At 35.2% G+C, this 26,391-nt stretch overlaps 1 protein-coding gene across 2 annotated transcripts in view; it reads left to right on the top strand.

Annotated features, from left to right (window-relative positions):
• The window catches only part of CEP85L (centrosomal protein 85 like), a 132,322-nt gene that overhangs the window by 26,465 nt on the left and 79,466 nt on the right, over positions 1-26,391 (top strand). For both annotated transcript variants that reach the window (XM_045842815.1, XM_045842814.1), the window contains exon 3: positions 20,408-21,195. In XM_045842815.1, coding sequence (XP_045698771.1) covers positions 20,408-21,195 — 788 coding nt within the window. The remainder of the gene's footprint in view (positions 1-20,407; positions 21,196-26,391) is intronic.

The raw sequence follows: 26,391 nt of genomic DNA, 5'->3' as shown, positions 1-26,391 counted from the left end.
TATATACAAGGTGATGGAGGAGCAAATAAATAGGAATGTGAATTTCAAAAAATAATCTATTCATTATGAGACAAATATTCTTTTGTTAAAGATGAAAATAATTTAAATAAATAGTGCTCATGTTTCTTTAATTTTTTTAATTTTCCTTCCCTAAATTTAAGAGTTTATATTCTGTACTTATAGTTTCGTTTACTTTATGAATGAATACTTTTAGAATTATTGATTTTATTATAAATTTGTTTAAGTATTATCATTCATATTTGGGCCCTTGGAATAAAATTGATATGGTATATTGATAGTTGTGTAGTAGAATTTTCTACTTGATTGATATAAAAGGGCATTTTAGAATTGCATTCTATGTGTATTACTATGAAAGTCAATTTCAAAGTCCCGTATGAGAAACACTAAAGAAGTTGATTTCAGAAAGGAAATAAAAACCAAACCAAACAAATTTAGTTTTGTGTCATAGACTAAGGACTGGTATGCATTCAATTTTGTTTAATGAAACAACACATATACAGACTTTCAGTGAAGGTTCATGTTTTTAGCCAGTTTTTGTACCTGATGTTTCTGAGGTTAGAGCCTCTTTGATGTTCCCCCAGGCAGATGAACTCTTGTACTACATCCCCCATACATGTCTTATATGCTATATATTCTCTTGTCCTGCTTCAGTAACTAATATTTTCTTCATTTTCCAGCTTCTGGAATTTTGTTCTTATCTCTGTTGCTGATGGTCCTATGTTGTTCAGTGTCATGAGTTTGTACCTTACTACTTTTCTGTCATTTCATTGGGGCTTGGGAGATAGAGATTATAATTTTGTGAACTCAAAAATTTCTAGTGATCTTGAACTAGAAGTTCTGTTATATAAAAATGAAAATGAAGAGAAAAAAACTAAAAAAAGATTGTAAGACATTTCCTTAATGTCAACTACTATAAATATTTCTTCTATTCCCCTCAATTTTAAAAAGGTAATAAGTGCACATTTAAAAAAGCATAAAGATGAACATAATTTTAAAAGTAAGTTAGTATTTCAAGTATTGTTAAATTTATGGTCTTTGAAAAATTTCAATCTTTATCAAATTAAATTGAGCAGAAAGTGAAGTTATTCCTTCCTTTCCAATCCTGGCTTTGTTATCAGAGCTCACAAATGTTATTAGCATGTTGCGTATTTTTGTAGATCTTTGCTGTGCATTTATTCTCATACACACAGGTTTTAAAATAAAGCTGGGTTTATCACATGCATGTTTGTGATTTACTTTCCTCTTTTTAAAAAATTTTTCTGTATTGGATTTCTTCAAAAAATAATTTTTAATGTGAATTGATACATAGGACCTAATCCACATCACCTGAGGCTCCTAGAATTGGTCTGTTCTCCAAGGAGATACAACCATCGAAATAAGCCTATAACTGGTTTTAACTTCTTGGGCACTTAAGAGTAGAGAAGGCTGTCACGGGGCCCTATCTTTTGATGTATAGAAGGAACACACAGAGAGAATAAAAGTCCTCCTTCCAGTTTCCAACACATGAACCAAATAACAAATTAGAATAGAACAAATGCCTAGAATTTCTATTATATATGTAACATCTCTCTAGCAAACATATCAACCTAAGTACTTTTGAAAACACATGCTTGCTTGGAAACTTAATACATGATATAAAGTCAGCATTTCAAAACAGTAGGGAAAGATTAGTCCCGAAGAAAATGGTATTTGATCCTGACCCTAAACTATAGGAAAACTAAAATTGAAATAAAGAACTAATGATTTTTTAAAAATCATAAAAGTATTAGGATCTACGAGATTAATTTTATGTTTTTAGGTTTGAAATATTCTTCTTAAGTAAGTCACAAAACAGATTTGACTTAGTAAAAATTCAGAATCTTGAACATTGATTACAGATACTAAATAAAAATAGGGACATACTAGGAATAAATATTTGTAATAAGCTAACAAGGAAATACTATTCATATTATTTAAAGAACCCCTACAAATAAGAAAAATGTCCCAAAATAGTTATTCACCTATAAAATTTAAAATGTCTCATAATTTAAACATTATATGAATAAAAGATACAAAGAAACAATTCTTGGGAAAAATACAAATGACTAATAAACCCTGAAAAGATAATCAAACTCAGTCATAGTGAAATGAAAATCTAGACAGTGAGAGATTGCTTTTTCCCACTGAAATTGCCCCTTCCACCCCCAAATAGATGGTAATATTTAGGGCCTGAACGAAGATGGGAAAAGTAGTACTGTAATAACTAGTACATATATTCAGCTTTTATAGAGGACAACATGAAAATGGTAACAACTATGTAGCTATTATTGTGTTATAGGCACTTTATACATGTTAACTCATTTAATCCTCATAATAGCCCTGTGGTGGAAAAGGTGAAACAGCTAGGGGTTAAATTACTTATAAATAGCATATGTAAAGTGTATATATTCTTCATTCAGTATACACACAGGTGAACAAAGATACCATGTGCAAGAATACCCACTGTAACATTGTTTAGTGAAAAACTAGAAACAACTTTAGGTGTCTATCAATGGGGAAATGGTTAAATATTTTATCCTGTATCCAGTTAAAATAATGAGATAGCCATATATACTTACTGACCTGGAAAGAAATTCAGGCAAATTTCCACTTCAAGACAACAGATTGAATGAATACACTCCCCTAATTTTGTTTCTTTTTGAAATTCCACAGAAACTCAGCGAAATAAAAACAACCCATGACAACAAGGAAAACTAGGGAAAACAACTAACATTCTGGGAGCTATAAGTCAGAACAATAAGTAAGAAATTTTCTTAGCAGATCTCCAAGAGCTGAATCCTTAATCTGCAACAGGCACATTTGGGAATAAGCTGTCAATTTATATTAAAAATTATCAAAAAGGCTTTGTAACTGGTATTACCAGGCTTATTAGGTTTCTCCATTGTATAGTAACTATTTTTCCCTTTAAAAAATTTAAAAAATTTTTTATTTTTTAATTTATTGATTTTAGAGAGATTGAGGGGGAGAGAAAAAGGGGGATTTGTTCTACTTATTTATTCATTCATTGGTTGCTTCTTGTATGTACCTTGACCTTAGATTGAACCCACAATGTTGCTGTATTGGGATGAGGCTCTAACCAACTGAGCTACCTAGCCAAGGCTTATTTTCCCCCTTGCTATTCTATTTTTTGAATGTAAGTCAGAGGGGGAGTATTAAACTCCATCTCCTGAAAGAGGAAGTATCTGAATGTTATATTTGGAGTTATTCTTTAAGATATTTTTATCCCTTCCATTTATTTACTTATTTATGTCAGTATGGGCTTGTATATATACATGTTTATTTTTTAATTTTAACTTTAGACTTTATTAGAATTTCAGCAGTTTTTCCATTGAATTCCTCCTGTTCCTAGCTCCTACCCAGGATACCACATTACTTTAACTGTAATGTCTCCTTAATCTCCTCTCGTCTGTCACAGTTTCTCACTCTTTCCTTGTTTTGTATGACCTTAACAGTTCTGAGGAGGACTGGTTAGGCATTTTGTAGAATGTTCTCCACACTGGATCTGTATGATATTTTCTCCTGATTAGACTAGGGCTGTGGTTTTTGGGAATGCTACCACAGAGATGAAGGTGCTCGTATCCACTTAGGGAGTTCATGACATTCATGTGACATCACTGGTGATGTTGACCTTGATCACTTGGTTGAGATGTGTTTGTCAGGTTTCTTCACTATAAAACTGATTATTTTTCCCTTTCTATATTCTGCTTTTTGGAAGCAAGTCACTAACTCCAGCCCAAACTAAAAGTGTAAGTGGGGATATTGAGTTCTACATCGAGGAGGAGAAAATATCTGCAGATATTATTTGGAATTCTTTATGACAAAGGTCCATCTCTTCTTCCTCATTTATTTATTCAGTCATTTATTGATAATTGGTATGGACTATATATATTTCTTTTATCTTTTGGATTGTAATTCAATTATATTTATTTTGTTGCTCAAATTATTCCAGCTTTGGTCATTGGAAACTCTTTCAGGTTGGCTTCTGTGACATTTTGTACCCTACTCCTCTCCTTTTGTTTTTTGAGTACTACTTTATTTTTGGATGCTGTAAGGTGTTTCATGCTCCTCTTGTATGTTACCTATCGTAGCCCTAGATCAGCCATTTCCCCAAAGAGCCCTGGTTCCTTTTATTGGAGAATGGTATTTAAAAACCACAATCTGGGTGCTGGGAGTGCTTGTTGTTATTGGAGTGTCACTACTTCTAGGCCATTACAGAGGGCATAACTAGGCTATGTAAGTATGTGTAGTAAACTGCGTATACGTAAATATCTATAATGATTGCTATATCTGTCCATAAGTGTCTGTATTAAGCTAAACATGAGTTCATACTGATGTCTCTGGCTCTAACCCAGTACAGCAGAGCTCATTTTAGCCCTTTTTAACCTTGCTTATCTATAAGTTTCCTCTCCAACAGTAAGATACCTCCACTGTCTTCCGTTCATTTACTTACTTGTTCAGCTCTCAGTATACGAGTAAAGCAGGTTTAGAATGTTAACCCATACACTTCTTGTATTAATTTCCTAGGGCTGCCATAGCACTTGGGGGGGGGGGCGTTAAAGCAGCAGAAATATATTTTCTCCTGGATTTGGAGACTACAAGTCCAAAATCAGGGTATAGACAGGGCCATCAGGGCCATCATGCTCCCTTCAGAGGGACAAATCTTCCTTCCTTGCCTCTTCAGGCTTCTGGTGGTACCAGCAATCCTTGGCATTCCTTGGTTTGTGGCATCATAGCTCTCATCTCTGCCTCCTTTACATGGCCCACTTCTCTGTGTGTCCTCTGTGTCTTCAGATCCCCCTCTGCTAAAGCGCACTGGTTCCTGGAGTTAGGGCCCACCCTATTCCAGTATGATCTCATCTTAACTCGATTACTTCTGCAAAGACCCTATTTCCAAATAAGATCACATTTATAGGTACCAGCAGTCAGTAATTCAGTGTATGTTTATGTAGGGCACCATTTAATCCACAACACTATTACAGACTATGTGATTAAACAGAAAGGCATAAAATTATTGCTGGAGGCTAATTCGAACTAAGTTGAGTTGAAAATAAAGCAGGAGAACTGCTTTGAAATTAAACAAAATGTGTTCAAGTTATTTGTCCTTGTCAATTAACTTTTTAATTAAAAAAACGTTTTTTATCCTCACCTGAGAACATTTTCATTTGCTTTTTTAGAGGGAGAGAGAGGAAGGAAGAGAGAAAGGGAGAGAGAAACATTGATGTGAGAGAAGCATTGACTGGTTGCCTGCGTAAGCATCCAGACTGGGGGTCTGCGCCGGCCCAGACCAGGGGTCGCACGTACCTGTACCCAGACTGGATTGAACCCGCAGCCTGGGTATGTGCCCTGACCGGAATGGAACCCGCAATCCTTCCTTTATGGGAGCATGCTCCAACCACTGAGCCACACCGTCAAGAGCACTTACCAATTAACTTTAAAAATAAACTTTTTTAAAAGAGAATGATGTGGGAAAGATAACAGATCTGAGGATCTGGAAGTTGCAGAGTGGATGCTCTGAGATTTTCTTAGTGTTACTGTAAAGTTTGTTTGCTTCAATCAAATCATACTTTTTAGAAACTAGGTTTCTGTCTTATGACCCCTTAAAATTTATTTGTGATCAAGATAAATACATTAGTATTTTTAAGCTTTATCTTAGAACTCAATACTAATAATCTTTCTTTCTTAATTAATTAATTAATTAATCTATTTATTTATTTAAATCCTCACCTGAGGATATATTTATTGACTTTAGAGAGAGAGGAAGGGGAGACAGAGAGAGAGATCGATACTGATGTCAGAGAGAAACATCAGTTGGTTCCTCCCTATGTACCTTGACTGGGGATCAAACCTACAACCTAGGTATGTGCCCTGACTAGGGATTCAGCCTACATCCCTTTAGTGTACAGAACGTGCCAACAGATTTATCCACTTGGACAGGGCAATAATAATAATTTTTTTATGGTCACTTCTACCTTCATAAAATATTATGGTATTAATTTGGGTCTAGCTGGGAATTTTTCTTCCTCAGCCAGGGAGAGCCAGACTAGGCCACACTATGTCTGAGCTGGGATGCTGCTTTTTCATTATGTCTGTTGGAAGGACTGAAAATACCTCATTGGGAATATGACTATAATAGTATCTTTTTTATAATCTCTAAAAAGTCTTTGATCTTGCTGTGAGTAATTATATGATTACTTATCTTTTCTATTGTGTAGAAAACTGCCTTCTCTCTTTATTCTTTGAATTAATTTAAAACAAGTTTATTTGTTTTAACTATAGCAAAATCACTGCTTTTCTCTTGGAATAATTCATGAAGTATTAAATACAAGTTCCTAAATCTTTTAGGGATAAAATACCTGATCAGTCCAATTTCTCCAGTTGGACTGATATGAAGATGTTCTATCTTTTGGCCTTCCATTTGTTCTTGCCATTGTCTTCAAATTGAATTCCAACTCATTTTCCTGCCATATTTTTTACTACATGAAACAAGTAATTTTACTAGTATGTTACATAGCACTGTACAGAACATTCAAATATATAAAGAATCCATTGAGTTTAAGGAATAATCATAATAGGTAGTATTATTCAAAGGCTATTCTCTATGGATAAAGCAATGTCAAAGTTTGAAGACAAAGGACAAATAGAACAAGAGTTCTGTGAAAGAATAAGGATTGTAAGAAAGGGTGGATGAAAATAAGATGGAATAGTAGAACTCTGGAAGACTGACAATAAGTAACAGAAATTTAGGACTGCTATGGAAAATGAATCAGAATTATGGTTGTAGTGATCAGTATGGTAATGAATGATTCTGATTATATTTATTATTGATGGGTGTGGAGAAGTGAAGTGTGTGTTCTTGTTAAAAATCGGTTATTTAAGAATGTTATCTGAATACAGGGAATAGTTTTAGCAGGATTATTAAAAACTATTTAGAAGGAAAGTTTGGTGTGTTTGCTCATGGAATACTTGTTTCCAATTAGTATATGTTTTCCTTCCTGAATTTATGTCTTTGTGAAGTTCTCATGAGGTCCACTTTGTGGGAGCTATTTGTTTGTTCTTTGCCTTCTCTTTAGTAAGTGTCCCTAGTCTTATAATTTATAATTTTTCTTTTTCATTGTTGGATTTGCTTCATGACTTATCTATTTAATGGAAAGGAGTCAAGGAAATAACCTTTGTGAAGGATTACCAAATATTGAAAATAGCCTTGTATTAGGACATAACTAACAGGTTGATATTTATAATATAATGTCAGCTTTAGGACATGCTGTGTATTAGCTTATTGCATATCAATCTCAGGTGGATATGCTTCACATACTTTGGTCTTTGATTACATAAATCTTTTTGTCATTTACTAACTATAGATCTATAAAGTATTTTTTCTCCTTTATGAAATTAAACAAATCTATGCTTATTAAATTCCAAATATTATAGAATAACCTAAAAAGTTCATCTCCTTTGTACTGTAACTCCAAGCTGAGAATTACTATGACATAGACTTACATTAATTTCTAAATGCTATATGTGGAATTAGGACCAGGATTACCAAATGTAATTTGAGTTTGTTTTACAATATATCTAGAAAATGTTTTAGTTAGCTGCCTTTAACTGTATTATTACCATTTTGACAGTGGTAAGAGCTTCACTGCAGTGGGATTGTCCCAGTTCTTTTGGTAAAGAGAAAGCTAGAGCAGGTATGGTGGGATGTAAAGTTTGGGTTAGGGAAGAGTTTAGATTATCGAATCCTTGTCATTTCTAAGAGTTCTGTCACTCAGATGGAAATGGGGAGAAGAAATAATGTCACTAATTCCTGCAGGAATTCTCCTGTGAGGTCTGAGGTACAGACTTAATTAGGAAGGAGGATGGAACGCTCCCCAGGAGTCTCAGAGCAGAGTTGGCTGCTGTGCCGGTAGGTGCCCACATGAAGGTGAGCAGGTAGAAGAGCATGATTACACCAGTCTTTTTCTGTAAAGTCTGGTTGGAAATTGAGGGCTTAGGAGGACAAGAGCCTGCCTTGCTACTAGCTTCTAAAGTTTGACTGCTCTTAGCAAATAACATTATACTTATATAATTCAAATATTTAACCTGTAATAGTAAATTTTGAATTATTTATTTTAGTAATTCTCTTTGTCTATAATACAACTATGGTTGAATATAGGTGTGCCTGTGTGTATTGAATATAAATTTAATTTTGGGGATGCAGATCAATGTGTGTGGAATAATTTTTGGTTAAATTCTGTAGTATATTGCTTTAAGTAAAGAGTACATCTGTGAAGTAAGTTATCAAAGCTTAGATGAAGGAAATGGTGCTGTCTACTTAGACCCCTTACCCCCCCCCACCCCCTACCACCTTTTCTGTTCTTTAGTTTGGTGGTTATAACCGGTGTTACAAGCGATGCTCTTTCGACACTGATAAATCCTCAAAGCCTCCTATGAATCATCTGAAAAATAACCTGCTTTCTTTTTATCTTAAGGTTGTATTTTAATTCTTTAAAAATTTAAAATTCATACATGAGTATTGTGTAACTGAACACAGAATATAAATGCACTGTGAATTACCAATATCCAGTTTTATAAGTGACCATTATATAGAGATACCTTTTGTTTCTTCTCTAACCTCCAGCTTTTAGAGGTTCTTTAATTTTTCACTTAATACATACTCATGGAATCATCGCTGTGTTTCGAGAACTGCAGAATTGGAAAGAGCAAAATGGAGGAGAGAGTTACATCAGAATCTCAGCAGGGATGGGACTCTAGTGCAGAACAATGTTGTGAAATTGCCATTGAGTGAATTGCTTTTAGCTATGGTATTCTGAGATTTAAAATAGTGCTAAATAAGGGTGTAAGATTTTCACATTTAACAAGAAGTTGAGACACTAACATTAGCAGCATCACTTTTTTAGCTGTGGTAATTTGTTTAAGGAGTGTCAAGTTCCAGGTTGGTAGGAAATAGATCCGTGACATGAGGCTGGATGCATCTGCAAGCCTACCAAATTGTAACATAAGCTGCACCAGCAGATCACCGGTTTCTTCTTAGGTTTTTCTTTGCCAAGACCTGGAGGCCATGTAAATAGCTGTTGTTGCCACAGAGATTAGTTTGAGGGAGTTGTTTTTGAAGCATGCAGCACGTGTGGAGTAGGGCATATCCTAGATGTGGTGCTGGAGTCGAGTGATTAAGGGAGAAGGAAGAGGAAACTGAGACACTAGGACCCTGAGACAAAAAAAACAAACAAACTTATTTTTTGCTTAGGTTTGGCTTCAAAGCCTTCCATGGCAAAGTCACCCTCTCCTGTATCAATCAATCACATGGCACCAGAGAGGCAGGCTCACAGGCAGTTCTTTTATCTCTTAAAATCCGAGTTCAAAATGCAGCTCCTAACAGTCTATTTTGGCTAGTTTTCAAGCATATTTACATATTTCACTTAAAAAAGGTACAGATAGAGTTAAATATTTTTTTTATAAGTCCCAACTGCTAATTTGTATTGGAGATAATTTTCTTATCTAATTAACCTCATTTATTTCAAATAGGAGGAACTGATAAAAATGGACTTCAGTTTAATTGTACCTTCATTACTTGTTTTTACTAAGGAATAAAAGGGCCATTGAATAATATAAATTTTGAGGTCATCCTGTGAATATATATTGGAAAGGAAGAAAAAGCAGAAAAGTTACTGGTTAGTTCATTGTTTTTATCTTATGAAGAAACTAAGGCCTTTTAAGGTAAGACTTGTTCAAGCATTTATTTATTCATGTAGCCAATATTTTACTGAGTATCTGTTATGTGTCAGGTACTGTACTAGTGGTTAGAATTAAACATTTTCCCTGTTCATTGTATATATAAAATTCAGTGGAAAAAATAATTATCATCAAATACGATGAGCAGTATGGTAAGTGAGGTACACAGGGTAGGGAGACATCCTTAAAGCCACTGGATGAGGGGAAGAACTGTTGGCAGCAGTGATGTTTAAGCTGAGACCCAGAAAGGTGAGTAGGAGGTGGCAAGGTTAAAGGGGGTGGGGAGGGTGAGAGTCTAAGCTGAGAGAAGTTGTGGTCAGCGACTGGGAAGGAAGATTCTGAGCAGGGATCAGAGGAGAGCAAAATTGGATGATGCCAGGAGACCACTTCCTTGGAAGTAGGAGCTGATGGTGACTTGTTCATGAAAAGAAGCAGGAGAAAATGAGATAATTCAGGAGATGTTTAGGAGACAAAACCATGCATTCTTTATGAACAACTTTATTCACGTGGCATTTACGTACCATATGATTCACCCATTTAAAGTGTCCAATTAAGTGGCTTTTAGTATATTCACATAGCTTTCACCAGTGTCAATTGTCTGGGAACTTCATAAAGGTTTCCCAGGGCTCTCTCTTTGCTTGAGTATTATAGTGATTAGGTTTTAATTGTTTATTTTGCCAAAATATTTTTTTAAAATACCTCATCTTAATGTAAAATATCTTCTTGTTTTTAATCCATTTTCTCCTTTTTTAATAGAAAATTTCACCTATAAAAATGTGCAGTAAAAATGAGGTAAAATGGTGAACTCACATGTACACAACATCAAATTTATACAATTACAAATTATAGCACATAACAATCTTATTTCAGCTATTCTTGCTTACCCTCAGACCCTTGGTAATATTTTTAAGTAAGTTGAAATTTTTAATTATAATAATTGTAGTATTTATTGAGCAATTACTATGAGCAAGGCATTATATGATTGTTAACAGACTTACATGATTGTTAGAGTTAATTAAAAAATTAGATGTTAGGTACAACTATATACCCATTTTATAGGTAAAGTAAATGATATTTAAACTAGTCTCTAACCTGTTGTCCTTATTTTACTTTATTAGCAGTCAGTTCACTGGTGAATAATATTATATTTTTGCAACTTCAGAGCAACTTAAAGGACTCTGATAATGGATACTTAAATAACATGACTTCCAGATATTACAGCGGGTTAGTTGGTCAGTTGGCTTTTACTTCATAAAAATATCTACCATAAATTTTTGCAATATGAGGTTTTATACTTTATACATGATTTAAATAGAAATCCTTCTGAGGTAAAATATAATTATCTTCATTTTGCTGATGAAAAGTTAAGACTCAGCATGTTAATAACATACCTTGGATTATACAGCTGCTCAAGTGGTGGAGCTGAGAAATTCTTCAAGTCTAAGTCCAAAGCCCTACTCTTAGCCCTAGTATGTTAAATAACTACTCAGAAGGGAGACAGCTCCAAGAGGTGTAGTGGAGGATAGTTTAGGTAATGTTAGGCTAAGAAACAGGAGACCAGGATTCTATTTTGAGATTTGTATTTTGTCAGGTAATTCATTTAAACTTCTTCATTTGCATATGAAGTAGGTCAGCATTTATGCATGCACAGAACATTTTTTTGCCTGTGAAATCAAATAGTTTTAAGGTAGTATTCAAAATAATTATGATTCACGTTTTCTTCAAACCATATAACCCTTTTAATTTACCCTCTATCTCTACTTATTTTTTTTTGGTAATCTACATTATTGCTTAAAATGAAATGAGTTTTATAGCTCTATTAAGTTTGTAGAAATTAAAGTTGTTTGAGGTATATTTTGTTTGTTTATGAACCTTGTCTTTACCTTCAGTGTTATCCATCCTTCCTCCCTCCCTCCTACCCACCCATCTGTCCTCCCATCCCCCCATCCATCCATCCCCCCATCCTTCCATCCTCCCTCTCCACCCCCCCATCCTCTGATGCCCCTATTCATCCATCCATCCATCCATCCATCCATGTATCCATCTACCCATTTATTCCTTCACTCTTTTTTTTTTCTTAAAAACATTTTATTTGCTTATTTTTAGAGAGGGGAAGGGAGAGAAACATTGATGTGCCAGGGAACCGTTGATTGGTTGCCTCTCACAAGGCCCCCACCTGAGACCAGGCCTGCAACCCAGCCAGCTGCCCTGAGCTGGAATGAAGCTCAACCTTTTGGCTTGCAGGAAGATGACCAACCCACAGAGCCACACCAGTTGGGGTCACTCAGTTTTTTTTCTGTCATTTTACTTCTTGCCTGATAGAGTATCAATGCCTGTACCTGATCGTACTGAGCTGAATTGACTTCATTTTAGAGACCTGTGGTGAGCCCATGTGCTCTGACCTAGAAAGGCTCTTAGTCACATAGCCGCGGGTTTTGATGACTCTGCACCTCCTCAGACTTGCAGATAGAGGACCGAATACTTTCTTGTCTGTTTGGTTGTTAAGTCGTAATTTTGTTTCTGAGAAAATTTGCATTTTCAAAAATCACATCCTGTAATTTAAGAGATCAGGTTATAATTTGATTTGTGAAAATTTTTATAGAAGAGAAATAACACTTATGGCTTTTTGTAAGTAAATGCCTGACAATTCTTAACCTTAAATTGAAATTAGTGGGATATATCCAGAAAGTGGTATAATTGTATGAAATTTTAAAAGTTATTGAAGAAAAAAATATTTCAGTTTTTGTGTAACTAAAGAAAGGGTCTGTTTTTACTGACCAGCTTTTAAAATGAGTTGTGCATTGAATTACTGACCTTTTAAAACCGTACCTCAGGTTGTCCTTTAATTAAATTGCCAATAATCTAGCTGCAGTTTATAAATGCCCTTTAAAAAAACCTGGCTTTTCATCTTGGTTTATATAAGCTTATAGAAAGTTGTTTCTTAGTTTTTTGTTTTATGAATGGTTGTTTAGGAACAGTGTACAAAAAGGGCTTGAGAACTGTCTAATATGTGAATGGTAGACTTCTATAATTATTTTAGATAAGTAATTTGAGAACTTCTTGCTTTTTTTAGTTTTAATGTAATTTGAAGTAGCTTTAGAAAATGCAATTAAAAAAATAAAATAGTCAAGACAACATGGTAACAATGATTAGACAGTAACAAAATGAGAACTAAGACTGCACAGAATTGCAGCATGTACTATTGCTTCCATGTACAGTTGCTAGTAGGCCATACATTTGGCACTTGGGAAGCAGAAGTTTCTCATTATCTTTTAAAATGTAAAGATAAAGTCAGAAAAGCATGCTTACCTGACACACAATTTTCCTAACGTTCTTAACAGTTATTTTTGTATGATTTTTTTTTGTATTCTCAGACTTTGCAGATACAATAACGCTAAAGTAGGACCTAATATTTTAGGGGCACCTTTTATAAATATTTAGCTGGATTAAAAATTATTTGGAAAATCTTGTATTTTGAGTGGATTTTCACTTACTATGATGATTGTTATATTTTGATGCATTTAAAAAATCATGTTGTACATACACTTTCTGCTTTTCTCAAATTTTTTCATCTTGCCTTCTTTAAATTGACTCTTCATGCTGTTTTTTCCAGTCTACTAGAAATGAGAAACTCTACCTATCTTTCTAAAATACATCTTTGTTTGAGAAATAATTCACATACCATACATTTCTCCCATGTAAAGTGTACAATTTAATGCTTTTTAATATATTCTCAGAATTTCGTGACTAATACCACAACCCAGTTTTAGGATATTTTTAGCCTCCCTAAAAGAAATTCATTTGCAGTCACTCCCCATCTTTCCTTCCAGCCCTAAGTAACCACAACCTTTTCTGTCTCTATAGATAGCTTTTTTTCTGGACATTTCATATAAATAGGATCATCTAGCATGTGGTTCTTAGTGACCAACTGATTTTCACTTACTGTAATGTTGTCAAGATTAATCCATGTTGTAGCATGTGTTAGTACTTCACATCTTTTTATGGCCATTTATTATCTTCTGTTTGTATAATACTACATTTTATTTACTGTTCACCAGTTGATGGACATTGGGTGTTTTGACCTTTGGTTATTAAGAATAATGCCTCAGCCCTGGCTGGCGTAGCTCAGTGGATTGAGCGCGGGCTGGGAACCAAAGTGTCCCAGGTTCGATTCCCAGCCAGGGTACATGCCTAGGTTGCAGGCCATAACCCCCAGCAACTGCACATTGATGTTTCTCTCTCTCTCTCTCTCTCTCTCTCTCTCTCTCTCTCTCTCTCCCTTCCCTCTCTAAAAATAAATAAATGAAATCTTTTAAAAAAAGAATAATGCCTCTATGAATATGTTTTTGCTTCTCTTGAGTTTATGCCTAGGAGTGCAATTGCTCAGTCATATGGTAACTCATGTTTAACCTTTTTGAGGAACTGCCAAACTGTTTACTGAGCAGGGACATCATTTTGCATTCCCAGCAGCGTTGTATGAACAGTTTGATCTCTTTATATCTTTGCCAGCACATTATCTTTCACTTGGATGATAGCCATCCTAGTGGGTGTGATGTGGTATGGTAACTTATTGTGGTTTTAATTTGCATTTCCCTGATGACTAAATGAGGTTGAACATCTTTTAATATGTTTTAATAAGGCCATTTGTATATCTTTGGAGAAATATCTATTCAAATTCTGTACCCATTTTTAAATTGGATCACTTTTGTTTTTATTACTGAGTTGTAAGAGTCCTCTGCATGTCTCTATCAGATACATGATTAACAACGGTTTTCTTCCATTCTGTGGCTTGTCTTTTTACTGCCTTGGTGGTTTCATTCAAAGGAAAAATTTAAAAATTTTTGATGATGTCTGACTCTTTTTCTGATGGTAATTGGACTTTTGGTGCTGTATTTAAGAATCTACTGCCTGACATGAAGCTTTACACCTATGGTTTCTTCTAAGAGTTTTATATTTAGGTCTGTGATTCATTTTGAATTAATGCTTGCAGATGGCATAAGGTAGAGGTCCAACTTTATTCTTTTTCTGGTGTCAGTATAGCTGTACCAGCTCTACTAATTCTTTTAGTTGTTAATATAGGAATTATACATGCATCCTTAATTTGAATATCTACTATAGTGGTTAGAATCTTTTTCCTTTTCTTACAAATAAAGGACCTTTAAACTTTGTAAGGCTGATCTATCCTTGTTTTGAGTTTTATATCTAGTCGTTAAATATTTTGGTTTTATCTTTTTTTAAACCTACAAATTAGGTATTGTTTGTTATTGATTTACACAATTATTGTCCTTAGGGGTTTTTTAAAATTTAAATTTAATTTAATTTAAAAAATGCATTCCTTTTTACTATTTAGGGCTTTTCTTCTTCCTATGACAAACCAAGGGGGTTTTAGTTCTTTTAGTGAGTCTGTTGGTGATAAGCTTTGTTTTCACTTAGCTGAAAATATATTTTGCCCTTGATCTTGAAAGATAATGTACCTTTCCAAACAATTTTTGGGTGCCCTGATTTACTCTTAACCCTTTGAGGGTATTATTTCACTGTGTCCTAGATTCCATTACTACCATTGAGCAGTTGGCTGTCATAAAGAGAGTCTTTTTATGAATAGTGTGCCTTTTCTCCCGCTCACTTCTCGTTGTCTGGTGTTTTGTAGTTTCCTTATGACAAACTTTAGTCCTGCTCTGCAGCTGTGTGTGTAATAGCTAAACTGCAAACCTCAGCGGGGAACACCATCTTCATAGTTTTATTGTGGATAATATGTTTGCATTGTTTCTTTTACCCAGCATAGTGCCTTGTACATAACACATTCCTTGGAGATTCTTTGCTTGAATTATCATCGAGATTCTGTATATTGCCCTTTTCCTACCACAGTGTAGTTTCAAATATTTTTAAATATTTACCTAAAAGTGTGGTGAATGCTTAGTAATGTTCATTTGTTTTTATTTGTAAAAGGGATGGGGTTACATGTATCATTAAAAAATGTTTTTTTCCTTATATGACTCTGATGTCATCAGGAAGGGGAAAAAGTTATCGTGTATAAAATTGAATTATTGACTTTGGGTTAGAGTTAACATGCTTGTTTAAAAATACAAAATACAGTATTTAATATTGACTGGTGAATATATTAAGCGGTTACATTTAAAATCAGAATATTTTGATACCCAGTTGCATAGTTTTCTGACCACTTTCTTTTTAACTGTAAAGATTCATGATTTATATTGTTATAATATCAGTTTGGAGGATGTGGTCTTTTGAATTTAAATTCCTTATTTTAAGGATAGAGCAGAGAGATATACTGTCCACAAAAATAGAGAAGATAGAATCCATGTATTCATCCATTGCCAAGGAAGAATAACATGAGAGTAAAATAGAAGGTTGTGATTTTCTTCAGAATTCAGAATGTTATCTTAAATATAATACACTTGCATTATCAGGTTACAGCAGTGTCCTCTTACATTTGGATTCCCTTACAAGCTGAAATCTGTCTGAAAGCATTAGCTCTTCCTGTGCGCTCTGTGAGTGCTATAAACCCTGCCTCTGGTTTTTAAAAGAACTACCCTCTGCTGGTTTCAGGTTTCATGGTTGTTACTTAGATGTGGGCTAGATGCCATTTTAATAATTTGCATTTGGGATTTGTGGCTACAATTAGATGGGATAATAAAGTACATTAGGAATTGCATTGCATCTACTTCTAATTGACTGTGTTTCATTAGGGCAAGATAACATTTTTTAAGTATTAAAATTGTTAAAACCAATGCTATCTAGACTCATCTCTATGATATAATGCTTGTTTTTTCAAATATTCATGCTGTCAAATATTTAGTTTCTTATTCATTCATGTTGTATGCATGTACACATGTATGTGAATAGACTAAGCCTTGATTCTTAGTTTCAACAGCAAAGAATTCTGAATGCACAGGAAATCAGGTTTTACATTAGAACTCAGAGGTTGATGATGGTCGAAATTAGGATATTTAAGTTTGAAGGCTTCAGAACTAAAATCAGATCCAGGTGGAAAAATGCTGTAGTGAATAGAACAGCAGAATCACTTATTAAAAAGTATTATTCCCCCGGGCCCTCTCTACTTGACCTGAATCTCACCTTCCTAGAGTAGGGCTGTAGATGCCAGGTAACTGCTTTTGTATGCTAAAGTTTGAATGGTTTTCAGATGTGTACAAGTAAATACTAGCCAATTGTTTTTCTCTGTTTTTGGAAAACATTGAGCTAACAAAGACAAGAAAGTAGCACGTTCTCAGATGTAAGTAGCAGTGAGGATTGGCGATCTCTGCTTTCAGAGGTTTCAGCTGTGACATGGAAAGTGAGACAGTCAGTCACCTGATGTATTATTCATACATTGGTTGCTGTTCTTTGAGATATTTCAGACTCTTAGAGGTCACAGACAAAACACCTTAGCAGAAGTTTGACTCTGGAAAGAAATTGAAATGAGACATTGTGTAGAGTATGTGAAAGCATCAGTCTTTTTCTGTTCCACTATGCAGGGGTTACCTTTGTTTATCAGGTTTTGAGTGTATTCTTTCTGACCATTTCTCTGCTTTGGAATAAGTATGCATTCACATGTATTCATTTATATGCATGCATATTTTAAATATTAATTTGTTAGTGTTTTTTTTTAGTTCTTTATATAGTCTAGACATTTAGCCTTTGTTATATTGAAAATAACATTTATTTTTAGCTTTTTTTTTTTAGTGGTGCCATAATAACTAACATCTTACTTTGTGCCGGGAGTTCTTCTGAGTCCTCTATGTGTGTTATTTTATTTAATCCTCCCTCTGCTTCATAGATGAAGTGACCTGGATTCAAGGAGTTTAAATAACATGTCAGGCACATGCGACTGCTAAATGGTAGAGCCAGGATGGGGATGTAAAAGGACGGATTTCAAACATTACACCTAACCAGTACACTGTATCTTTACTTGTAACTTTTTAAAATGTAAAAAATGGAAAATTTGAAATTTGATAAGAAGCTCATTTAAAAACAAAGATATTTTAAGAGACTATGGTGATTTTAATATAAATGTTTAGGAATATAACACAAACATATGTGTGATAAACAGATATAATATTGTATTAATACAAATATTCCGCAGACTTTTGGGGATATTTGCCCTATTTCTATTTTTTTTTTAATTTTTAATCCTTGTCCAAGGATATGTTTATTGATTAGAGAGAGAGAGGGAAAGCACTGATCAGTTTCCACCTGTAAGCTCCGCAGCTGAGGATTGAACCTGAAACCTAGGTATGTGCTCTGACCAGGGATTGAACCTGCAGCCTTTTGGTGGATGGACGACACTCCAGCCAACTGAGCCACCTGAGCAGGGCACCCTATTTCTATTTAGAACTGACCTTCAGTAGCACATTCTCTGTTTTCTTCCACTGATTTCACAATAGCTTGTTAATCTCCCTCTTGCCAATCATTTTGGTTTCATCCATCCTCAGTATGCTACCAGAATAATCACTGTAAGTGCAGTTTTGATCCTGCCACTTGGTCCTTTGTTGGGAAACTTTCAGTGACATGTTTCTTGATGAATGAAGGCCAGGCTCTTCCCTTAGAGGGCATTTGAAGACTTGTACAACTCTTCCACCTGTACCCTTCAAGAATTGTCTTGAGCAACTTTTCTTGACACTTACTTAATACTTCAATCAAATGGGATAATTTGCTTTTCTTATTTTGGAACCACATTCTCTGGCTTCATATTTGGATCAATTAGTATTCTTAATCAACCAGAAGAGGCTGACTGGCTGATTGAGCAGATGAGGTATTTATTTTGTTACCTCATAGAATTTTGGGAGAGAGCTGGAAAACTAGGTTTAAGGTGAAGCTTGCTGGTGTTATGTCTCAACTTACATCTGAGAACTGTCACTCACTCTCCTGCCCCACCAAGTGTTGCTCAAGTGCTGCCACTGGGCTGGAACTTGATTTGGCCACGTCTGCTGCTGCCACCGTGGAAGGCCGACACCTCTACTGCTGCCGTGCCAGCCCAAAGGGTAGCTCCACACAGAGTCAGCCCATTTTCTCACGTGACTCACTTCCAAACTGAAATGTCCTGCAGGTGCTTCTGAGTGTGTGCACCAGAGTTGCAGGGTATATATTGGTAATTGGAGGTCTAAAGTTTATTTTGGGAGGTTAGACTTACTAGGTGAGAATTTTTCTGAGTATAAAGATTCTGCAGAATCTAATGAGAAACTTGAATATGGTAAATGTCCACTGTAATACTTTTACATATTCCTCCATCATAGTATTTTTCTCTCTTCATCTCCGGGTGAATAAATTCTATGCAAAGACCTGCTGGAATTTCATTTTTTGAATTAGTCTACCTCGTGCTTTTACACCTGAATTTTTTTTAAGTTTATTTTTAGAGAAGGAAGGGAGGGAGCTAGAGAGAGAGAGAGAAACATCAGTGTGCGGTTGCTGGGGGTTATGTCCTGCAACCCAGGCATGTACCCTGGCTGGGAATCGAACCTGGGACACTTTGGTTCCCAGCCTGTGCTCAATCCACTGAGCTACGCCAGCCAGGGCTTTGACCTGAATTTTCTGATCACCTTTTGAACATTTCCCATTACTTTATTTTTTAAAACAATATAAAAGCACAGAAGTAATACTTAAATATATTTTAGTATGGGTCAAACAGTATGGAGAGATATAGAATAAACTGTGAAAGTTGCTTACCTTCTCTACCTTCACACTTGAAATTGCTATCCCGTTTTCTAGATATCGTCTGGTAAAAGTTATAATCTTTGCTTTTAATTTGGCACATTTGATGATAATTTGACATGTGATAGTAAGTTTGTTGAGTGTAGAGGCCTTTATTTATTCTTTGGGTTTGCTTAGAGCCTACCAAAACTGTTCCTGTGTGTAGTAGAATATCATGTGAAGGCCTGACCTAAGACAATAGCTATGTAATCGTTTTGGAAGTGAAAACTTACAACTTGGGGATTTAGTGAACGTGTAGATAAAGGTAGGAAACAGTGTATACTCCAAATAAGAGGTCTAGCCTGGGAGGTAAAGCATTGATGATGCCATTAGGGGAGACTGGGAACATAAGGACTGTTCTGTATCTGCAGATATATTGGTAGAACCATTTCTGATTATTTTCTATTACTGCAGGAGCTCCTTTACTCATATTTCTGATTTGAATTAGGGTTTTGGAAAGCTGCTAAAATGTTCAGATTTGGCACAGAATTCCACAGTTTAGGAAAGACACTGGAAAATACCATTTTCTGGTAGAGTTGTGTCTGAGTCTGCAATGCTCGATTATGAGTAAGACCTCTCAGTGGGGAGATGCATTTTTCTTTCAAAGGTACAATGTTTATATTAAGTAGGGTGACTATAAACCGGTTTGCAATCATTGTTCATGTCTCAGTAGATGCTAAGTGAGCATATATTTTGTTATGTATTGGTCTTTAAAAATTAATGTTTGAAAGTTTGATCTGTTGCACATAAACTTAAAGGAATAATAATAGTAATTATAACTAATCATTTTGATAAATGCCTCTAAAAACGTATGCTGGGAAACTTGTACAAATTTTTGTTTTGGCATTTGTCATTTTGCCTCTTTTTTTCCCCTCTTAATTATAACTAATTTGACATTCTTTTCTCTTTCCAGATCATTCAACTTCAAGTGGCACATTAACTTTTAAGCCTAGTCGATCATTGGTTACTCTTCCTACTGCCCATGTCATGCCGTCTCACTCGAGCGCTTCAGTTTCCAAACACAGGGAATCGTTGACATCAGATGGCTCACCATGGAGTACAAGCCTCATGCAGACATTGGGAAACCACAGTAGGGGGGAACCAGACTCTTCACTAGACATGAAGGACTTCCGGCCCCTCCGGAAATGGTCATCTTTATCCAAACTCACAGGCCCGGATAACTGCAGTCAGGGTGGCGTTACACACACTGAAGAGTCAAGGAGTGGTTTGGAAAAGACAGAGAGAGGCAAAGCTTTAACATCACAACTAAGGACAGTTGGGCCTAGCTGCTTACATGATAGTATGGAGATGCTTAAGTTAGAGGACAAGGAAATAAATAAAAAACGATCGTCAACTCTGGACTGCAAATACAAATTTGAGAGCTGTAGCAAAGAGGACTTTAGAGCTGCTTCTTCCACCCTTAGGAGACAGGCCTTAGACATGACATACAGTGCCTTACCTGAAAGCAAGCCCAATATGACAAGCTCGGAGGCTTTTGAAACTCCGAAATATTTAATGCTTGGTCAACAGGCAGTAGGTGGAGTTCCTATTCAGCCTTCTGTGAGGACGCAGATGTGGCTTACAGAGCAGTTGCGGACAAACCCTTTGGAAGGTAGAACTACAGAGGACTCTTACAGTTTAGCTCCTTGGCAACAGCAGCAAATTGAAGAGTTTCCAGAAGAGAGTGAAACACCAGTGCAGGTAAGACGCAAAATCTAGTGTTTGCTTCCCTCCAGTGGATGTTGTGAGTATAGTAATAGCATACTTGCAGTAAGCATGTGACAGTGTGTTCATAGGTACAGATTGTTTTCCTTTTCCTTTCCCCTGAAAAGTAAATAAGCATAGATGCTATAAACTCCAAAACTACTGCATTGGTAAGCAAACCTTAAAAAACATTTGAGGCTGATTAACATGAAAACTCGGATTTTACTTCCCTTCTCATTTGTTCAGTGGACATAAAAATGAACAAAACAAAACATTCTGAAGCAACTTGAAACAGAAACGAAGGATGTGGCTTGGTATCAAGGAATATTAATTTGGGAATATGGGGTCTTGCATTTTGTTTCTGTTCAATCAAATTCAGAACCTGGATTCTTTACCTAGCACTTAACTACGTAATATCTCGGGGCCTCAGTTTTTTTTCTTTTAATTGAAGTATAATTGAGATCTAACATTTATTAGTTTCAGGTGTACAACATAATAATAATTTGATATATTTACATAATTGCAAAATGGTCACCAAAATAAGTCTAGTTTATATCCATCACCATACATAGTTACAAGTTTTTTTTTTCCTGTGATGAGAACTTTTAAGATGTATATTCTTAGATGTATATTCTTTTAAGACGTATATACTTTAAAACATACAGTACAGGCCTCGAGCTTCTAACTTATGTCAACCATCACCAATCTATTCTCTGTATCTATGAGTTCTCCTTTTTTTTTTTTTTAAGATTCCACATGTAAGTGAGATCACATGATATTTGTCTTTGTCTGACTTCACATAGCATAATGCCTCCTAAAGTTCAACCGTGTTTTCACAAATGGCAAGGTTTCCTTCCTATTTTATGGCTGAAAAAGTAGGGGTAAAGTGGTTTACAGTTTTTTTGTATGGAAAAAGAATTACAATAATTAATAAATAACAATACAAGAATGAACTCTGTTTTATTTACTCACAACTTTAGCTTACTTTTGCTCCACCCTGTATACACCACATTTTCTTTAGCGTTCATCCGTTGATGGACACTTAGTTTCCTTCCATCTTTTGGCTACTGTAAATAAGGTTTCAGTGAACATGGGGTGTACATATCTTTTTGGATTAGTGTTTTTGTCTCCTTTGGATAAATTCCCCAGAAAGGGAATTGCTGGATCATATAGTAGTTCTATTTTTAATTTTGGAGGAAGCTTCATGTTGTTTTCCATACTGGCTGCACCAGTTCACGGTCTCACAGCAGTGTACCAGGCCGCTCCTTTCTCCACATTCTTCTTGGCACTTCTCTCTTGTCTTTGATGGTAGCCATCCTTGAAGTGCAAGGTGGCACATCACTGTGGTTTTGATTTGCATTTCCCTGATGGTGAGGGATGGTGAACAAGCACCTTTTCATGTAGACAAATTAATTATATCAAAAATCTCAATTTCCTTAGAGCAAAAATTTTAAATTATTACTTAATTCCTACTACTAATAAAAAATAATAAAGGCTGAAGAAATATATTCTCTGAAAGGATGAGGAGCTCACTTATCGAGGAGCCTCATGGATCTGAGTCCAATCCCAAGCATACAGAACCTGATGTGCTACGTCCACTGAACACCTCCAGCGTTCCTCCTCTACTCTCGTGTGGAACTCGAGTTCTTATCATCTTGTGTGTGTGTTTAAAGCTCATATTTAGACAGAAGCTTAATGATGTCTGAGTTACAAATCAGAAAAGAGCACTTTAACCAGATTTATTTGTGATTTATCCATTCGAGAGACTGAAAGATAGAAAACCCAATTTAAAAAATAGTATTATATTTTAGTTCCCAAATGCTTATTATCAGAGAACAGGGACCAAGCAGTGATTTCTCTGGGTGGGGTCTTTACACAGAATTGGAGTTGCCCAGGAGGCTGAGTGTTCTACTCCAACCTGAAGTAGTTGTTATAGAAAGGTAACTGAGAAAATTGGATGAATTTAAAGCAATAAGTATTCATTCAATACTACTTTCATCCTGCTTGTATGAGCGAACTTCTGCTGTAAACAAAGTTTTCCCCAAGCTTGACAGTGCAGCCAGGCAAGGGACCTTGAAGGTGCTTTGTGGAGCACAACTTACTTTTAAATCCTCCCAGTACATGGTCAGGGAAGAAAGCTACTAAGGGACAAAATTTGCATACACCCTGGAAAGTTCTACTTTTTGATTAACATTATTTTGGATGGTGTCTTTACAGTGCTTTTAGTTTTGGAGCATGAAGATGAAACTAGGTTAAAGAAAACTCAGACACTTCAATTGCAATATTTAAACAATTGCTTCTCTTCTATTCCCTTCTTGCACCATTATAGAAAAAATTATTCAGTACCTTCTCTTTGGAGTGTCCTGTCCTATCTTTATTATTTTAAAAGCTCCCATCTTGGTTGTTTTTTTTTAAGACTCTTTAAAACATTGGGACTTCCATTTAATCCAAAAGCCACAATAAGGATCAACTCATTATTTCCCATGTGAGAATGTTTATAATTTTTAAGCACATCTGCTAAACTCTCACCATGAAAAAAACAACTACTATTTTACAACAACAAGGAATTTGGCTGAGAGTCGCAATCTAATACCATGATTGATTTATATAGAACTTTGTAGCTGTTGGAATATTTTTATCTCATTATCCTCATTATCCTCACTGCCTTCTTCCCCCTTTTTTTCCCCTTCAAATGGTAAATATTGTGAATTTTGCTCTTCTTAGGACTGAGCCCAGAATCATTATTGAGTCAGCCCCACACTCGAATGTGCATAGTGTTTCATGATTCCCATGGTTTGCTACCAAATCTGCTACAGTGCAGGTGCAAGGGGAAACCCAAAGACCCAGAATTATCTTCTGGAGGGCTGGCCCCTTGTAATACAGGCTTCCCTTGCTAGGTGAGTGCTCTAGGAACGCATCGGTATCAGTGCACCAGCTGGTGTTATTGTAAGAGACTATGTGTTGGCCTTCAGAGAATTTTTTGAAGACTTTCAGTGTTTTTGCCCATTTCATGATGGGTAATTTATGAGCGCACCTGCCCACATCATGCTGTGTGTTCAGCAGTTTTTGACCAAAACCAGCATGATCCCATGCCCCACCCTGTCCCTATTGACCTCCAAGAAACTTTTTTAATGTTTCTCTGGATGCCCAGATAAAGAAAGTCCTCAAAGGAAAAGAGATGCAACAAAAAACAGCAGAAGTGCTAAAAGGCATCAAAATCGATGAGTTCAAAAACAGTTTTGAGCAGTGGAAGGTGACTGAAGTTTAAACATATAAGAATAAATACACCATGTTTTATAAATAAATTCTGGGTTTTTTGTTTTGTTTTGTTTTTTTGGGGGTTCCTGCTCAAAGTGTAGTACTCTGAAGCATTTTCCTTTGTTCTGACGAGAAGCCATCTGTGCCCTGGTTAGGGTGTAGGCCTCCCTGTGTTATGTCCACTACTGTCTTTGATTTTTTTCCTCTCTGATACATCACCCCTCTCCTCCCACCCTGCCCACAGTCTGACCCTCCAAGAGGAGAAAAACAACAGTGTTGTTTTCTCTTTTGAAAGAATGTATCTCTTTCCATGTCCCTGTCACATTTCTTTTTTGGGGGGAGTGGATAGGAAAGGAATGGAGGGTGTGTACCTCTACACAGCATTATCCATTGGATTTTCCTGAGCTCACAGTGGATCTCTGGGACACAGTGAAGAAGTCATCTATTTATTGACAACGTTGTTTATCTTCTTTTATATCCTCTAGGATGTTTGTAAGTTCTAGGTTGCAGTCATTACAAAGGAAGATAAAATTTTGTGCCTCTTTAAATCATGTAGGGATATGTTCAGTGACGATATAGGTTTCTAATGATTTCAACATATTTCACTGAAAAACTTCTGTTATATAAATAAAAAACACAAATAAAAATTTGATAAAATTACTGTTAAATGACTTAGGTTTTTGTCTAACATATAAGAACAGAAAAGTTATATTTTAACATGAGTGTTTTTTGTAATATATTACAGCTTATGAAAAGCACTAGTTTTCTTATTTTTATTCTTATTTTTATACCATTTTGTCTTTAACCTTTTCTTAATGTTTAAGATAATTGCACTAAAAGAGGTAGACACTATAACATTCCAAGTGGGTAGGATATACCATTATGACACATCATTAGTTAGCGAAAAAGCGTATAAGTGAATTTTGTATGCTTGCTTTAATAAATAACATTGGTAATACTTGACATTTTTCATCTGTCACCTTTCCTCTATAGTATTAGAATATAATTTTTAGACATTTTAATGTGTGCTGTTACTTAGAAGAACAGATTTTGTTTTGAGAATTTATTATTTTTCCACTTTGCCATAAAACTGAAAAGTAATCAAAGGATAAGTAATTTCTAGGTAGAAGGAGATTCATTATTTTATGTAGGTCTGCCCTCTTGTGTCCGTACTAGGAAATCTTGATCTTATTTTACAAGGGGAATGTCCCTGAAAACAACCTACAAAATCAAAACTGCTTATATTAGATTTTTTATGTCATATCAGTTATGAGTGTATTAAAGAATGATTTCACCAAATTCAAGAAGGTCATTTTAATATAAGTGATTTGCATTAAATAAACATTGTAAACCACAATATAAAAAGCAACATTAAACACTCAAAAATTCATTTTTAGGACTGTGAATTACGTTTGGAATTTATTCTGCAGTAGAAAGTATTTCAGCACTTGGTATTAAAACATTTTAAATACATTGTTTTATTGTATTTTACCCTTTGTACATCATGATTAACAAAATAAATAAGTTACATTTAAAGAATGGATTTTTGTTCTTCATTATACCTGACTTAACAGTATTTTGTAGTCATTGAGTATAAGGTTTTAATTTCTATTGAAGGCAGAATGAAACACAAAAAATCTTTATTTCTAATTTATTAAGGAAAACTCTATATCTGCATACTTTATAGTTTGAAGTTGATGTTGTAATGAACAGTGTATTGAAAGGAATGGAACTTACTATTTCAAATTTTCCACTTGTTTTTAAGGTCATGCAGCTAATTATAGAACTTGAGGTTTTTTTTTGCATGGGTAATTACTGACACCAGTGAAGTGAATGTATATCTTGTTATTTATAAACTTTCTAGTTGACATTAGGACTCTCTAATCCATAGATAAGTCTTTGCTCAAGAAATCCCCATCAGTGTAAGATCCTTTT

Source organism: Phyllostomus hastatus, unplaced genomic scaffold (genome assembly GCF_019186645.2).
Source record: "Phyllostomus hastatus isolate PE091 unplaced genomic scaffold, TTU_PhHast_1.1 phas_contig_40, whole genome shotgun sequence".
NCBI classification, from domain to species: Eukaryota; Metazoa; Chordata; class Mammalia; order Chiroptera; family Phyllostomidae; genus Phyllostomus; species Phyllostomus hastatus.
The sequence above is the reverse complement of the archived record's forward strand: the minus strand, read 5'-3'. Positions and strand labels throughout refer to the sequence as shown.